Source organism: Rhipicephalus microplus, chromosome 1 (assembly GCF_043290135.1).
Source record: "Rhipicephalus microplus isolate Deutch F79 chromosome 1, USDA_Rmic, whole genome shotgun sequence".
Taxonomy (NCBI): domain Eukaryota; kingdom Metazoa; phylum Arthropoda; class Arachnida; order Ixodida; family Ixodidae; genus Rhipicephalus; species Rhipicephalus microplus.
The window spans coordinates 63,191,760-63,209,579 of NC_134700.1; the positions used below are offsets into that span (position 1 = coordinate 63,191,760).

The 17,820-nt window shown below is 46.1% G+C and overlaps 1 protein-coding gene across 1 annotated transcript in view; it reads right to left on the bottom strand.

Moving 5' to 3' along the window:
• The window catches only part of LOC142767913 (uncharacterized), a 136,846-nt gene extending 122,631 nt beyond the window's left edge, over nucleotides 1-14,215 (bottom strand). The window contains exon 1 of the mRNA XM_075870154.1: nucleotides 14,023-14,215. Coding sequence (XP_075726269.1) covers nucleotides 14,023-14,185 — 163 coding nt within the window. The 5' untranslated portion in view covers nucleotides 14,186-14,215. The remainder of the gene's footprint in view (nucleotides 1-14,022) is intronic.
• Nucleotides 14,216-17,820: the final 3,605 nt, after the last annotated feature.

Sequence of the window (17,820 nt, forward strand, 5' to 3'; positions counted from 1 at the left end):
TAAACTAAGTACGTGGTAACAAACGCGCTAGCTGAGCACGCAGTGTCCATGATTCATGAAATAAATGGGTATGGCACGAAGATAATAGTAAAAGTAAAAAAACAACAACACGGTTTCATTTAGACTCTCTCCACATTCAGACGAACAATAAGGCGCTCAATAGCCACTCGGGCAATCTGCCCCCGATATACACTCGATGCTTACGTCACACAATCAAGCCCATATAACTCACGCCCCAGAAAAACTTTATTATTTATGAACAAGGTCTTTTTAGGGGGCCCGAAACGTCGTTTTTGCTATTATTTCAACAATTGGTCAGTGCTTACTAATTTCCTATATGGATTCTCCCGACCAGACTAGCATCCGTCAAACCCTGGGGCTTTATTTATAATTATTAATACGAAGTTGTCAACCTAAATATATTTTCATCTGCGCCAGCAAGGTCAAGGACCACCACTGATAGACAGGGCGGTGAGGGAGTGATCTGCTTTCGTCGACCTCTGAACGGAGACTCGTTGCTTGCGAAGTTGTTCGAAGCTATAAGGTCACTAGTTCGGACACAGTACTTGAGTTTTTCGCCAGCAACATTTGAAAGGCATCATATTTCATGCTTTTCAATATGTGCCTGATCTTTTCTTGTTTAATCATCTCATAGCTTGACGACATCTTCAATGTTGCTAGTGAAGTTCGCGCCCTGTCTTTGCGCACGACCGTGTAGGGGCCATTCGGAATGGAGCTTGCGTATACTGCAGGGCGATCAAACATAAGGACGGTTTTGAAAATGGCCCACGTGGGAAATTCAGAATTGTGGATGGAAAACCACAGGCTGGGGGCGTCTTTCAAATAAAATGGGACATATTCCAATTTCGAGAGGTCGTCCCACTTGTTGGTGGCGCACAGGTTTTCAAACAACAGAGTGCTTCCACATTTTGGTCCTCGGTACGTGCCGCTGAAGAAGGAGGGATCTCAGTGATGCAGGGTGGTAGGCACGACGACCAGCGGAAGATTAGGCCGTACTTTGCTGGGCGGTGCCTTATTCGGTGGTCTCATCAGGCATTGTCAGCGCAGTCGGCAGCTTCCGGCTTCAAAGATTCAACTGCCCAGCACCTCCACCACTTTGAAATGGGGTTTATTAACGACGTCTGGTAGCAGGCAGACAAACTGTACAACGAGAAACAGCCAAACGGGGTCGGCGTCCACAACTGACGCACATAACTCGCGCTTCGCACCAATAGATGGTCCCACTGGTAATCGCCTTGCTCCTTCACCACTACATATTGCTCACCACCCGACGAAGGTATTTTTTTTAAAGGGTACTTAGTGAGACAATGACTTGTTTTAGATTTATAAACTATACTCTGACAACTAATGTTGCAAGTTTCCCCGTTAGTTCATTATTAGAGGAGAAAACCAAGGTTGAAGTTGCATTTTTGAATTTTGCACAGACATTTCCGCACGTGATGCCACTGATTTCAAAATGTACTTTTCGTACTTTGGCGACATTGGGTCAACAAAAATTTTCGAAAATTCCTAGGTTAGGTCTACGGCATCCACAGATGATAATGTACCTCATTTTTGCTGATTATAAACTACGTAAGGCCCAGCAGACGCCGTGAAAATCTTCTACGTGCGGTGTTTGGTGCTTTAATACCAAGGTGGCACCTTCGCTCACTTTTTCATTTCACTCGTTTGCTCACTTACCAAGCATCATCTCCCGGTAAGAGTGGTGCTTTCGGTATTGCGTACTTGTACTTCACTAATACGCAAAAACATATTTTTCTCTTTAGCCTCTTTTCAAGCTCCAGTGTCGCCGAAGCAAATGTGTCCTAAATTCACTATTGTGGAAATAACAAGGCTCATTCGTAGCACAATACTTTACTTTTAGGTCCTAGTTTTATTTAACAGATGATGGGGGAAAAGGGAATATCCCATTTACCTTGGAAATCAACGTTGTGCAAAGCATGTAGATGGAAGGTGAGTGTAGTGTATTTTTTTATTTGGGCGAAATGTTGCAAAAATAAAGTGATATGCAAATGCTCTACGCATGCGCAGACATATGTTGAACAGTTGAATGAGTTTTATATAACCAGTTTACGATTGCGTAACTGTGTCAAAATTAACATGAGTATTAGCAACTACAGAAGCGTTAAGCTTAGATGTAACGCTTGTGCTCGCGAGGATGATAGCCCTGGACACTGCTACATAAATCAACTTGAGTAGATGGCGTGTAACAACAATTGACAATATTACATGTGTACTTCTATTTTCATAGAAACACATATGTAATCTTTATTAAATCCAATAGCCAGCATTGCAACTGCATTGAACATTTCACCAACATTATGCCTGAATAGCATATATTTCCAGAGAAGTAACGTGACCTGGCTTGGCTCTCTCACAGAATACCTAATTGCCACACAGATTGTTTGCATTTGGTCCCAGCTTAGGCCCTGATATTTATTCTTTGCATTCGTTGGGTGAACGCTGCTGATGTCAGCTTTTTTTCTTAACGCTCTCGCGCAAAAAAATTACCAATGTCTGTTCTCACCTTTGACCTAACTGTGGCACATACCCACCCGTGGCCCCGCCGCGGTGGTGTAGTGGCTAAGGTTCTCGGCTCTTGACCCGCAGGTTGTGGGATCGAATCCCGACGGCGGCGGCTGCATTTTCGATGGAAGCGAAAATGATGTAGGCCTGTGTGCTCAAATTTGGGTGCACGTTAAATAACCTCAGGCGGTCGAAATTTCCGGCGCCTTCCACTACGGTGTCTCTCATTACCATGTGGTGATTTTGGGACGTTAAACCCTACAAATCAATCATTACCCACCCCTGGCATACAGATATGTGCCACATGTGACTGGCGCAAAGAATTTGACGATGTACTCGACAAGATCATCACATATATTTATGCCACGACCAGCGTGTCGAGTTTGTCCAACCATCTTGCCCTCTCTTGCTGATTTCGGTTCGCCGAAAATTAAGAAGGGGGGGGGGGGTTATCAAGAGAACACCCTGATGCAGGCGGCTAGAGATAAATGGATAGATAGACAGATAGATGCCCGAATGCTTGCAGAAGGCAAAGAAATGTTTCACCTTTGTTAGCAGGGTAGATCTGCACTATAATGATTCAAAAACTGAGAGGGTAGAAGTGGAGCCGGTGGCATCCTACTCACCCCCACTTGCAACTTCCTTTCTCTCTCTCTCTCCCCCCATTTCTAAACTTTTCTATTTTTATCTTTATCCATGTGTTTCTTGCTTCCTCTTCTATATTTACATCTCTTTTTCTTCCTCTTTATTTCTACGGTGTTTCTTACTCTCTGCTCTTCCTTCCTTCCTCCTCAACCTCACACTTGTCCTCTGCTCACTGACTCCCCTTCTCACCTGCTTGATATACTATGGTAATATTATAGTGTAATTCTATATTATACAACGGTATATATGCTATACTCGGCTAGCATGAGTGAATAGCCGAGTGGTCAATGAGCTCGCCCTCGGATGGTGTGTTTGCGGGTTCGAATGTCGCCTGACGGGGCTACACACATCCCCCCCCCCCTATTTTATCTTTCATCTACTCTCCCTCTGTACTCGTCGTCTCGCCCCCTAGAGTTATGGGTCCCGTGCCACTGCGCTACGGATAGTTCGCAGCAAAAAAAAGAAAAAAAGAACTAGCTCAGAGGCTCTGGTTCCTCCTCCATATGCGCTTACCTTAGTTAATAACGAAACTTTGGTATCTTCCTGGTCAAAGGCCTCTTTCAATCCAAGAGGTCTCTTTCAATCCAAGAGGTCTCTTTCAATCCAAGGAAAGCATGGAACTCGGTACGTACACTCATAGGAACAACAAAAGGTTCTCTTCCTTCAGCATTAACAATTAACGGTGTTGAGTTTAGAGAAGCTCGTCTGGCGGATAAACTTAATAATCATTTCTTAACCTCCGGTGCAGCAGCTCAGACAAGGGACGCAGCGAACGAGTGCCAAAAATGCATTTCTTTTTTCTCTGCGAACTCTATTTTCTTGACTCCTTGTAGTCAATTAGAAATACTTACGTACCTGAAGTCTTTAAATAAAAATACTGCCGCTGGTTACGATGATATTAAGGTAGAACCAATTAAACATGTCGCTGAATTACTGTGTGGCCCACTGCAGCATATCTGCAATCAAGCTTTTGCCACTGGTAATTTTCCTGATGGCATGAAGATAGCTAAGGTGGTAGTCATCCACAAAGGTGGCTCTCACGACGACTTGAATAACTACCGGCCTATTTCCGTGCTACCTTTATTTTCCAAAGCTTTAGAATATACATTAAAATCACGACTAATGAAGTTTCTTGGTGACCATCAAATGCTTGCAAGGCAACAGTTCGGGTTCCGTGAAAAGAAATCAACATAAATGGCACTCTTGGATATTAAAGAAAAATTACTTATTAACATGGATCATAAGCAATATACTCTTGCAATATTTTTAGACTTCAAAAAGGCGTTTGATTCCATAAAGCATTTCATTTTGTTTCACAAACTCCCTTACTACGGTATTAGAGGTATTGTATTAAATTTGATCCGCAGTTACTTATCTGACAGGGTACAATTCACTAGTCTAAATGGCTACTCTTTTCTCAATCTCAGCCAATAAAATATGGCGTTCCGCAAGGTTCCATTCTGGGACCTTTATTCTTTCTCCTTTACATAAATTATATTGTGAACATACCGCGAACTCCTGACATAATTCTCTATGCAGACGACACGAGTACTCTTTTTCAGGTAAACATCTACTTGAACTTCAAAATGTAGCTAATAGATGGCTAACGGAACTTTCACACTGGTTGCATCTAAACCAACTTCAACTTAATGTAAAAAAAACTAAATATACTATTTTCAAGAGCCGTAATAAGCCTGATGATCATAATGCCTGTATAATATTTCAAAACTGCGCTATCGAACAGATTCCTAGTCATAAATTTCGAGGTGTTGTTTTTGAAGAGAATACGAGCTGGACACCTCACGTAAACAAGATTCATGCAAATATGTGCAGGTGTCACAGAACGAGCGCTAAAAAAGAGCGCGCCGCCAAATCCTTGCGACAACGGGCGGCAGAAACGCCGCGAGGTAAAAAAGAAAAAAAAAGAGAAAGCAAACATTCAGGGCTCCCGGGCGCGCGCTCTCCCCGCAGAAGCACAGCTTCGCAGACGATCCTCCTCACCCCACATCGGCGGCCCAGCAAGGCCGCGATTTTTCTAGAACGAAGGAGGCGGGGTCAGACCGAGTGAATCATTCTCCGGAGAGGGCAGTCGAACCGTCTCGTGCCTCTCCCCAGCCTTCGCTGCGCGTCGCGCCGACGAAATGAGGAGAACGTTCTGGAAGATGGCGCGGAACGTATTTAATCGAGCGGCCGAGACGAGAAATCAGGAGAAGACGGAAAGTTAGCGCCGGAGCGCGTAGGAATTCCGCCGTGTAGTCGGCGAAGGTTCTGCCCGTAGTGACAGAACAGGAGGAGACGGAAGTGAGCGCCAGAGTGCGTAGAGATTCCGCCGTGTAGTCGGCGAAGTTTTTGGTCCGTAGGGACGGCTCGAGCTACAGGCAAGAGCGTGGGTTTACCGCTATCGAGCGAAGACGCGGGCAACAGCTGCGTGTGTGAAGCCGACGGATTTCCGGCGAAGAAGTTTGAAGCTTGGAGAGTGGCCATTTGAGGACGCGAGGTTTCCTGGAAGAGAAACTTCGAGAGCTACGGAACGACAACAACGCTGGACTTTGAGTGAGTGATTCTCGGAAGAGTATCATTCAGACTTTTGTTACAAGGACTTTGGACTGAATAGGTTTTCTATCTCTTTAGTCCTTAAGTGTCTTGGTTGTTCAATGCATGCGACTGCATTGTAGTGCGTATTGTTGTCTGTGTCCGTTGTTTTGAGTGTGGCTGATTGTATTGTGTAGTACGTTGATTGATTGGTTTGATTGGTGACATATTGTATGTAACTAGTGTGGAGTGTGCATTTTTGTGTATTATTTTTGATCTGCCATTATTGAGAATATAATTTGTTTGTTTATCAACTCTCGGCTCTGTCTTGTTCTTTGGGCCACAGCCGGCGTCCGCTGGCGCACCAATAAGGACCACTTCTAAATTGTCCACGCTTTCGTGGTGCGGTTCGGGGGGCCGATACTTCGGCTCTTGGAATTAGCCCGGCGATCGCCTCCCTAATAAACGGGACATGTGTGACAATTAATCTGGCGTCCGCGATACAGGACCTTTTGGTGCACAGTGTGTCCAAAGTAGTGAGAAAGAGCCTCGAGTTGTTGATAGTGCTATCGGAACGATTTTGTGTGTTGTTCAGTGTTCTCGTTAACGAGTGTAGGGGAGTGTTCCGATAGACTGATTTAGGCAGATACTTTTTGCACGCGGCAAGGTTTTATTTGAGAGTTGCGAGACACCATGGATCTCGAAAAGTTAGTTGCTCTTGGTGAAAAGATGGGTCTTTCTGGCGCCGAACTACGGAAGTGGGTCACCCAGAAGGAAAAAGAAGAAAAAGAGAGAGCCAAAGAAGAAAAAGCAGCCGAGCTGGAAAGAGAGAGGTTGGCGGCAGAGAGGGCCAAGGAAGAAAAGGCAGCTGAGTTGGAGAGAGAAAGGCTGGCCGCTGAAATGGCGAGAGAAGAAAGAGAAGCAAAGGAGCGACAGCTGAAAGAAGAAAGAGAGGCAAAGGAGCGACAGCTGAAAGAAGAAAGAGAGCAGCAATTGAAGTTGGAGTTGGAGAGAGAAAAGTTGGCAGCCGAAAGGGCGAGAGAAGAAAGAGAGCAGCAATTGAAGTTGGAGCTGGAGAGAGAAAGACTGGCAGCTGAGAGGGCGAAAGAAGAAAGAGAGGAAAGGGAACGGCAGCGACAGCACGAGATAGAACTCGAGCGACTCCGTTTGCAACAGCGAAGTGAAACTCCCGTCCAACCTAGAGTTGAAAGCAGCGAACGGGAAGATCATGGCTTCCGCTTGAACCCAAGCAAGCTGCTCGTAGCGTTTGATGAAAGGAAGGACGACCTAGACGCGTACCTCCACAGATTTGAGACGATTGCGAGGAGCCAGAATTGGCCGGAACAGCAATGGGCAACTGCTTTGAGTACTTGCTTGAGTGGTGAAGCGCTCAGTGTGTACGGTAGGCTGACGCCGACCGATGCAGCCAACTACGCAAAGGTAAAAGCTGCTTTGCTGAAGCGATTTAGATTTACTGTAGAAGGATTCCGGGACAGATTTCGGACAGGAAAGCCAGCTGACTGTGAGACGGCTGCGCAGTATGCCGCCCGACTTTGCCATTATTTCGACAGATGGATTGAACTTTCAGGGACAGCGCAGGAGTACGATGAGCTTAGAGAGCTGCTAATTAGAGAACAATTTCTTACTAGTTGCCACCCAAGCCTGTCACTGTACTTAAAAGAGAGGAAGGCTGACTCACTTGAAGGAATGCTTGAATTGGCTGATCAATTCTTGGAAGCGCAAGGTGGAACTAATTTGGCCAAGGTCAAGAAGGATTGTCCCGATGATTCGAAGAAATTGGCTCCCGAAGAAAAGAAGCGTGCACCAGAGAGCATTCCGCGATGTTTTCTGTGCAACCGAGTGGGTCATCGCGCGAAAAACTGTCGAACGATCTTTACGAGCCCTACGGCAGTGAAATGTTTTAAGTGTGGTCAGACTGGGCACAAAGCAGACGCATGTCGAAACGGAGTGAGTCAAACTCACCAGGTATCCTGTGTGCAAGCGGCACCGAAAACTGATAATAATGCCGTCACCGATGGATTCGTAGAGTTGAAGAATGGGGAGAAAATTCCTATTGTAGGTGCTGTAATGTCAAAACAGCCAACCGGTGTTACAAAAGGAATGCCAACGCTGCCTGGAAAAGTTGCGGGCAAAAAGATTACAGTGTTAAGAGATACCGGCAGTTCCACTGTTATCGTGCGGAGAAATTTGGTACGGGAAAGTGAGTTGACAGGCAGAACGAAACCGGTTTGCCTAATTGACCGTACGGTTCGGATGCTTCCCGAAGCAGAAATTGAGGTTGAAACCCCGTACTTCAGCGGGAACGTTACGGCTTTATGCATGACGACCCCCCTGTATGACCTTGTCATCGGAAACATCGACGGGGCGCGAGGGCCAAGTGATCCAGAATGTTTGGGAGAAGACCCGAAGATAGAGCCCTCGCCAACACAGCGGCCGCGAGATACAGTGGAGGAGCATCCCGTGACGGATCTCACTAGAGCCCGAGGCGAAGCCGCGGCGCAAGAGACAGCGAAGGAGAAGACGATCGTGTCGAATAAGTTCACGGGCCGAGCAACCGGACTTACGTCGGCACAACCTCAACCGACCGACAGTGTAAAGAAGACGGAGTTGGCCAGCCGGGAAAAATGTAGAGGCATGATCAAGCGGGTAAATAAACAGACAGGACCCGTCGAATGTAATGACGCGTTAACGGTGTCGGAAGAGACAACGATGGCTGAGACGACGCCTCAGATATCGTCGTTGGAAAGGGCTCGCCGAAAAAGAACGTGGAAGCACAAGAAGAGATCGAGCGAGCACCGCAAAAAGGGGCGCAAGCGCTGTTCGAAGTACTCAAGATAGGTGCTGAGGTGGAATCAGAATGTGTTTGGCAGGGCTGAGTGACATATGTTGTGTTAATGTCCTCGTTATCCTGTGTCTCAAGTGTATGTCGAGCGAGTCAGTGTTCTGTGCGATGGTGTGATGTATAGTGTTGTATAATTGTTGGATAGACAGAACTTTGTACGTTTGTATTGTTCAGAATGTGTGATGAAGTGTTGTAGGCATGTACCTGTGGCTATATTTCATGTGTTGTGGAATTGAACTACAATGTACGATTGTATTGAGTGATATATTGTGAATGTGAAGTGTCATGAGCGACGGATTGTGTTACAGTCTGTGAGAATGTGTGGTGACTGTTCGCGCTCGTTTGTGTGGTTTTGAATATTATGAGATAATATTCTTAAAGTGGGGGGCAGTGTCACAGAACGAGCGCTAAAAAAGAGCGCGCCGCCAAATCCTTGCGACAACGGGCGGCAGAAACGCCGCGAGGTAAAAAAGAAAAAAAAAGAGAAAGCAAACATCCAGGGCTCCCGGGCGCGCGCTCTCCCCGCAGAAGCACGGCTTCGCAGACGATCCTCCTCACCCCACATCGGCGGCCCAGCAAGGCCGCGATTTTTCTAGAACGAAGGAGGCGGGGTAAGACCGAGTGAATCATTCTCCGGAGAGGGCAGTCGAACCGTCTCGTGCCTCTCCCCAGCCTTCGCTGCGCGTCGCGCCGACGAAATGAGGAGAACGTTCTGGAAGATGGCGCGGAACGTATTTAATCGAGCGGCCGAGACGAGAAATCAGGAGAAGACGGAAAGTTAGCGCCGGAGCGCGTAGGAATTCCGCCGTGTAGTCGGCGAAGGTTCTGCCCGTAGTGACAGAACAGGAGGAGACGGAAGTGAGCGCCAGAGTGCGTAGAGATTCCGCCGTGTAGTCGGCGAAGTTTTTGGTCCGTAGGGACGGCTCGAGCTACAGGCAAGAGCGTGGGTTTACCGCTATCGAGCGAAGACGCGGGCAACAGCTGCGTGTGTGAAGCCGACGGATTTCCGGCGAAGAAGTTTGAAGCTTGGAGAGTGGCCATTTGAGGACGCGAGGTTTCCTGGAAGAGAAACTTCGAGAGCTACGGAACGACAACAACGCTGGACTTTGAGTGAGTGATTCTCGGAAGAGTATCATTCAGACTTTTGTTACAAGGACTTTGGACTGAATAGGTTTTCTATCTCTTTAGTCCTTAAGTGTCTTGGTTGTTCAATGCATGCGACTGCATTGTAGTGCGTATTGTTGTCTGTGTCCGTTGTTTTGAGTGTGGCTGTTTGTATTGTGTAGTACGTTGATTGATTGGTTTGATTGGTGACATATTGTATGTAACTAGTGTGGAGTGTGCATTTTTGTGTATTATTTTCGATCTGCCATTATTGAGAATATAATTTGTTTGTTTATCAACTCTCGGCTCTGTCTTGTTCTTTGGGCCACAGCCGGCGTCCGCTGGCGCACCAATAAGGACCACTTCTAAATTGTCCACGCTTTCGTGGTGCGGTTCGGGGGGCCGATACTTCGGCTCTTGGAATTAGCCCGGCGATCGCCTCCCTAATAAACGGGACATGTGTGACAGCAGGTCAATTTCAATACTGTATAAAGTTAGCTCCTTGGTGCCTAAATGGTTGAAACTGCGGTTATACTATGCCCTCGTTCACTCTCATTTGCAATACTGTCTCCTTATCTGGGGTACCACTACTCAAACAAATTTTGATACATTATTAATTTTACAACAAAGAGCTGTCCGCTGCATTGAAAATCTTAAGCGAAATGACCACACAGCGCCATCCTTTTCAAAGCTTATATACTCAAAATCGATCAGCTATTCCAACTAAGACTTGCTATGCATACACATAGGCAAATTTTGCATGACCCCCAAATCCTGTCCTCATCATCGTTATCTGTACATCCACAATATCACCTAAGGCAGAATAGACTCAGAACACCTATGTTCCGAACTAAATATGGTACTCAGACACGAGCCTATTTAATGCCACATTTTCTGAATAATAATCGAGAAATCGCCAATATGATCCAGGACAACTGTTTGACATACAGCCTACGGAAAAAAGTTAAAGATTACCTCTTGTTTAGCTCCTAATCTTCTGTTTATATTGTGCATTTGCTGTCTTTTGATTTTTTCCTATTTTGTTTTATACTGTTTTGTAACATTGATCATAATCAGGGCTTGTATAAACATTTTCATGTCACGGATCATTAGTGTGTACCAAAGGTAACTATTCTACCTATTGTGTTTTGATCGCCTGTGCGCCTGTTCTTTTTTGTTTTTTTTTCCTTTTCTTGTTACCTGTATTTGCGCATGTACCGCGGCTTTCTACCCCTGAGCAATGTATGGGTAGGGGGGCCTTTGTCAGGCAGTTGCATCTGCCTTTAGCCCCTTCATCCCGGACCATGACTGTCTGAATAAATTTCAAAAAAAAAAGATATGGTGTGGCGTATTTATTTATACTATATAAGTCATACATGGGCAATTCTGAGGAACGTAGCATTTATTACGCTAAGCTTACAATGCAACGCTATGCACGCAAAAGCGTATATTGACAGTATATTGACGTATTGATGTTCTGCCTCAAATATGCGCAACATTTGCTTTTCAATGGCTATTACGCAGAAGTATGAACGCAGAAGCCAGGAGGGGCGCTGCGGATGTGGTTGGATTTTGGAACTAAAGGCGAAGCAAATAAAAAATTGGCCCCCTATCTGTATGATTCACTGCAGATGTCGTCGAAAGACGATAGTCTTGCGTCTAGAGAGTGAACAAACCGTTTATTTGATGTTCTGCGCGAGAAAACCAGTTAATTGTATTCTGGAAGCGCTGTGTTAAAGAGTCTTGGTCCGTGCAGCGACGGTGAACGAGTGCATCGAGGCACGTAGGACATGAGCGCTATCTAGCAGTTATCTTCGAAAACGAAGGAGAGCGTGCACGCCCACGGAGAGAGATGCCTGCCTGTCTCGGAGGCGATAAGGTGCAGAACGCAAAGCGACGGGCAGGTGTCACCACCGTGTCGTCTTAGCAAAGCGTTGGAAACACTTGCCTTTTAAATGCGAAGCATTTCTTAGCGAACTCTGGCTACTGTGAGCGTATCTATCTATCTATCTATCTATCTATCTATCTATCTATCTATCTATCTATCTATCTATCTATCTATCTATCTATCTATCTATAATCTATCTATCTATCTAGCCGCCTACGACTTTTAGCTCTCCTGACCGTTTCGATAATGGTATCGATACCAAACTTGGTATGGCATAACATGACTGTATGCAGAACATATTTGACTAGTCATAACATGAAAATCATGATATGTATGTCATGAATGTCATGACTTACATTTCATGGTGCTGCAGCTATTGCGGTGGTTTCGTTCTCATGGCATGTTGAAAAAGTGGTACAGTATGACATGATTGCATGGTGAACACAAGCGACAGACCCTAACATGAAAATCATGACATGCGTGCCATGTAACAACATGACTACATGTCACGTTCATGGTATGCTCACGGCCGTTTCGCTCGCGTCACATATACCAAATTTGGTATTACGGTACGTGAATGGATGACGAAGGTATTAGACTGGTGCGAACATTTTAATTATGAGATGCGTGTCATGTAACAACATGACTACATGCCACGCTCATGATGCGCTGGTGGCCGTTTCACTAGGTTCACTTATACCAAATTTGGTGTTACCGGACGTGAATGGACGACATGAGAAATTGACACATCCAAACATGATAATCACGACATGCGTGGCATGTAACAGCGTCACTACATGTCACACTCATGATGCGTTCGCGGCCGTTTCGCTAGCTTCATATACGCCAAATTTGGTATTACGTTACGCCAACGGATGACGAAGGTATGTGACTGGTGCGAACCTAATAATCATGAGATGCGTGTCATGTGAGAACATTACTACATGCCACAGTCAAGGCGCTAACACATTTCGACGTGACATGGTGTGCGTTCTCGCTGGCGTTAATTTCGTCGCGTCACGCCAGCGTTGCCACGCCAGGTGCCGGTCCTGCCATATACTCGCAGGCGCGCGCCGCGCTGCGTTGCTTTGGCGAATGCGCGTTTCAGCGTGTCCGGCGTACCTCCGTCACAAAAATAGGGAGACGCAGTGTTGTCTGGGTAACGCATCGGCCAGCATGTCACATTTTGCGCCGGTTGCCGTGGCTGCGCCGACGGACGCTGGTCGCGCCTAGCGTCAGACTATAGAGTGCTCGCGTTTTGCTAACGTAGCGTAGCTGTGCCCAGCATGCACGTGTGTCAACGCTACATTGGAGTATATTGGACACTTCATGATGCGCTCGCGGTCGTTTTCTAGCTCCACATATACCAAATTTGGTTCAACGTGACGTCAATGGATGACGAAATGTATGACTGTTGCAAACATGATAATCCTGACACGCGTGTTATGTAAGAACATGCCAACATACCACGCTCATAGCGTGCTCGCGGCCGTTTCGCTAGCTCCACATATACTGAATTTGGTATCACGTGACGTGAATTGATGACGAAGGTAAACGACACATACAAGTATGATAATCTTGACGCGGATATTATGTACGGCCTCATTTACCATTACCTCGTAACGTTGTGTCGATTTCGAAGTGACTTATCAGCATTTCTAATTCATGCTTTGCATATCAACGATTCTCAATTTACGTGGGGTCTGTCAATTTTTTGAGCACCGCGTTGCACTGTCAGCGCCACGTGATAAACGCTACGGTCCTTAGAATTACTTATGTGTGCCTTCTATAATATAAAGACAGACATACAAAATATTGACCTGTTGTTTAAGCGCAATAATTTTTTTTAATTGACAATCACATAGGCATGAACGGTGAAACTTGAGCATTATTGTTGGGCACTGCGGATGGGGTGGCCGTTTGGAGTATCGCTTGGTGCTGTTTGAGGTATCGCTATGGCGGACGAACACACAAATGTACAGAAAGAAAGACAGAATGGCATACAAAAAGTTTTGCGTCGAAGTACCCCAAGAAAGACCATCGTCCTTAAAAGCAACGAGACGAGCCGTTTCAGTTGACAAGCAGACAAACAGACCTACAGACCAAAAGTCTTGCGTTGAAGTATCCCGAGAAAGACTATCGTCGTTAATAATGGGCAGCAAGGGCGTTGCGATAAACAGATTTGGAAGTGTGGGCAAGGCATTTCACAGGGAACGGCGAACACAAGCCCCCCTTAGCCAATGCTTGGCGGATTTCAAATCACGACAGAGTCAGCGTTTTCTTTCACACTGCGCCGACAACGGGGGGGGGGGGGGGGGGCTGACATCCCGTACAAACAAAGCTTATAAGTGACCTCTTATCGCATTGACAAAGGCCTAATCACTGGCATGCAGCTAGGATGCACTCAAGTCAAGGGTAGATATAACGCGGCAAAGGTTCTCACCGACAGGCGGATGGTCTGCTCCACTTGCGCGTTCTCCGGTAGGCTCATCCAGAGGAGCTCCAGCTTGTTGGGCTTGCAAACCGCTGCTGTTGTGGTCGCTTTCAGCACCGCCACTGTCCGCTATGCTTTGAAAGCGCGGCGCCGGCAGTGGGCGGCCAGCCATCACGCGTGCCTCCGTAACCACAACACGCTACGCCCCCGTTGCTAGGGGCGCGCGTGTTGTGTTTATTGTGGTTACGGCATGTCCACATTACGGTCGTCTGTCCCGGACTCCGAGATGAAGGGCAGACGTGGGTCATACAATTTTTTTGTGAAATTGAGCGAATGAACCTTAACGCACTTATTCAATTTTTTGTTTTTGCTCATTCCATATATATAAACACATTTCACTTGTACCTACATTCGAACAAAATATACGCAATTTATGAAAGCATATGTGGAATGGAATGAAAAAAAATTATTTTGAAAGCATATATCTTACTGTGTTTTTCGGAAACATGGTTTCTTCAAACACCAGAACACAGTATGTGGCAAGACTTTCAGAAAGCATGGTCTCTCGTTCAGATTAACAATGTTATTTTTTTTCTCACCTTATTCAAGCTCTTTTACCCTCTCATACCAATTTTGGGTTACACCAAGTTAAAAAGATCACGAGAGCACCCAGATGTAGGTGGTTCCTGATAGATAGATAGATAGATAGATAGATAGATAGATAGATAGATAGATAGATAGATAGATAGATAGATAGATAGATAGATAGATAGATAGATAGATAGATAGATAGATAGATAGATAGATAGATAGATAGATTCTAAATTGATCTAACAGGCACAATATTTAGGGGATGAAATCACCGGGTAGGGTATGTAAATGCAACCAAGGATATGGGTGCTAGAACACTCGAAACGGTGTGAAGTATGTCATTTATGCAGGAGGATGACATGATCACAAGTGCGCCCATGTAGGAGAGTGGATGCGGCGATAAAACATGCGCATGTGAAGTTGGCGAGAAGCGCTGGGGATAGCGACGAAGTATAAGCAGTATTGTTTTTAGGGGCGAAGCTCCTTAAGCCGTCGGTCGTGCGTCCACGGTGTAAGTATTAGTAGCAGTGGGAGTGGTACGCGCGCACTCATAGGAATTGAGGAGGAAACCCACGCACATTTGTTATAAATAAAAAGATAGTTGTTTCTGAATAAATACTCTATAAAAAGACGAGTATCGGTGACTTAATCTGCAATAAAATTTGGCTTGAATTTGGTGCTTACAAAAAAAAACTAGTATCAGAAGGACGCACTTTGAGCACTATCTGGTTGCCACGCTGAACTCGTTGGGCGTAACCTTCTTGGTTTTACCGAACTTCAGCGAGTGTTGGGCCGCAGTTCGATGAACTAGAGGTGGCGAAAGGTGGGAACTAGACACGAAGCGCAGAGCGTAAGAAAGTGCGCGCGTGCCGCCCGTGCCAGATCTTCTTTAGTCCTTGAAATGTCTGCTGGATGGCGGCACTTCTATATGATGAGCATATGATGAAAAGATGCGAGATGGGGGTACTTGGACCGTTCACTAGATTGACGGATGGATGGACAGACACTCGAATGGACGCATGACGAATTAATGGACGGATGGGTGGACGGATAGATGCACGGACGAATGGACGCGTGGATGGATGGACGCAAGGACGGACGGATGTGTACACAGACAGACGGACGCACGAACGGATGGATGGTCGCACGGATAGACGTGCGGACGAACGAACGGACGGCAGCGCAGACGGACTGACGGGTGCTTCGCACCACTCACCATCAAGCACTCCGTGGGTATGCTGTGATTTTTTAGATGCGGAGCATCTAATACTCGAGGCTTGTAGTGTGGCGCCGTCCGCAAGCTTCCTCCTCCTTCTTCCACCATCTTTGCACCCTTCCTCCTCTACACACCGCGTGCGCTTCTCCTCTTCACGAACATTCGCTAGCTGTATAATGTAGCGCGCATGCGCCGTCACGCTTCGAGAACATCGGCAGCTGACGCGCGCGCATGCGCCGTTGCGCTTCTCCCCCTTCTCGAACATTCGACAGCTGACAGTGCATGCGCCGTCGCGCTGTATATATACTCAAGGTCGGCGCTCGCTCGCTCAGTTGCCGCTCGTCGGTTGGTTTGTACGGCGCGTTGACGTCCAAGGTCGCGGTGAAATGAATTCCAACGAATCCACAAACACAATGATCGACGTCCCTTCGACCAGCGCCGCCCTTTCGCATACGTGTGTACGTGTTCACTCATTTAACACCCCCTCCTACAACCACGTTAACCAATTTAGCCATCGACCCAAGTAAGTCGCAATTTAACACCCCATTTCACAACCACGTTAACCAATTTAGCCATCGACCCAAGTAAGTCGCACTTTAACACCCCGTTAACCAATTATATGCTCCGCATCCTCCTCAGTGTTCCCCCGAGGGAAGCTGCGGGCAATTTTTTAAGATGTTCTAACATAGTTGTCATGTTTGCGGTGAGGTGACCAAAAAACAACGCATATTCAAGCCTGACCAAAGTCTTATGCGCTTATGCGCTGTCAGTCCACATTCTCATGTCGAGTTGCTTAACGTGCGTCGGAGACACCAATGTTCTCAGAGAGCTTGTTGCAGATTGTTTCGACGTGCGTGTGCCATCTTAAATTTACTGTGAAAGTACCACAAATCAATTCAAACTACATAATACCTTACACGACTTACACTATCATTAGTATAAGTAAAGCGAAGAAAATGTTTCTTAGCCCCGCCGCGGTGGTCTAGTGGCTAAGGTACTCGGCTTCTGACCCGCAGGTCACGGGTTAGTATCCCGGCTGCGGCGGCTGCATTTCCGATGGAGGCGGAAATGTTGTAGGCCCGTGTGCTCAGATTTGGGTGCACGTTAAAGAACCCCAGGTGGTCGAAACTTCTGGAGCCCTCCACTACGGCGTCTCTCACAATCATATGTTGGTTTTGGGACGTTAAACCTCACATATCAATCAATGAAAATGTTTTTTATTTGAAAGGGTCGTGACTAGTCGTCTTAAACATTTCCCATGTTTTACTCCCGTTACAAAACGACGAAAAAAAACTCTATTCAGCACATGCTGATCTTGAGTATTAGAGGTGATCCTGCAGTTATGACCGTCTGCATACATTCTACCGATAATTTCTTCTCTATCAATTATATCAATAATAAACAAAAGCGGACCAAGCACCCAGCCTTGGGACTCCTTCCTGATTTCATATGCACGTCAGAAGACTTCGCGCGGTTAAAAGTAACAAAATTTGAGTGCGACAGTAAGTAATATGCTATCCAATCAACCAGCTTGTTATCACCAAAAGTTGTGAAAAAGCTGAATATTTAGCATGGCAAACCATGTCAAAAACATTCGAATAGTCAATAAAAGCTCGGCAGATCCTACGTACCTGGGGAATCAACCTTATGCGAAGCATGCGGAGGGAAAGTGACCATGTTGCATTTTTTTAGTGAGTGAAAACTTATGAAATGACGCTAAATATATTTACACATATTGAACGCACAGACATATGTTAAATAATTGCAGATGTTTATATAACCAGTTGTTTGCACTTGCGTAACGTTTCCAACGGAAACATGCGTATTAGTAACACCAGAAGATGATATGAAGCGCTGATGCTCGTGAGGATGCTGGCCCTGGACATAAATCAACTTCAGCGCATGACAAGTAAACGCAATTGACGTTAACCCGACGTGACGGCTGTATCAAAGGAGTACATATGTAATGTTTAAAAAATTGGGTAGACAGCACTGCAACG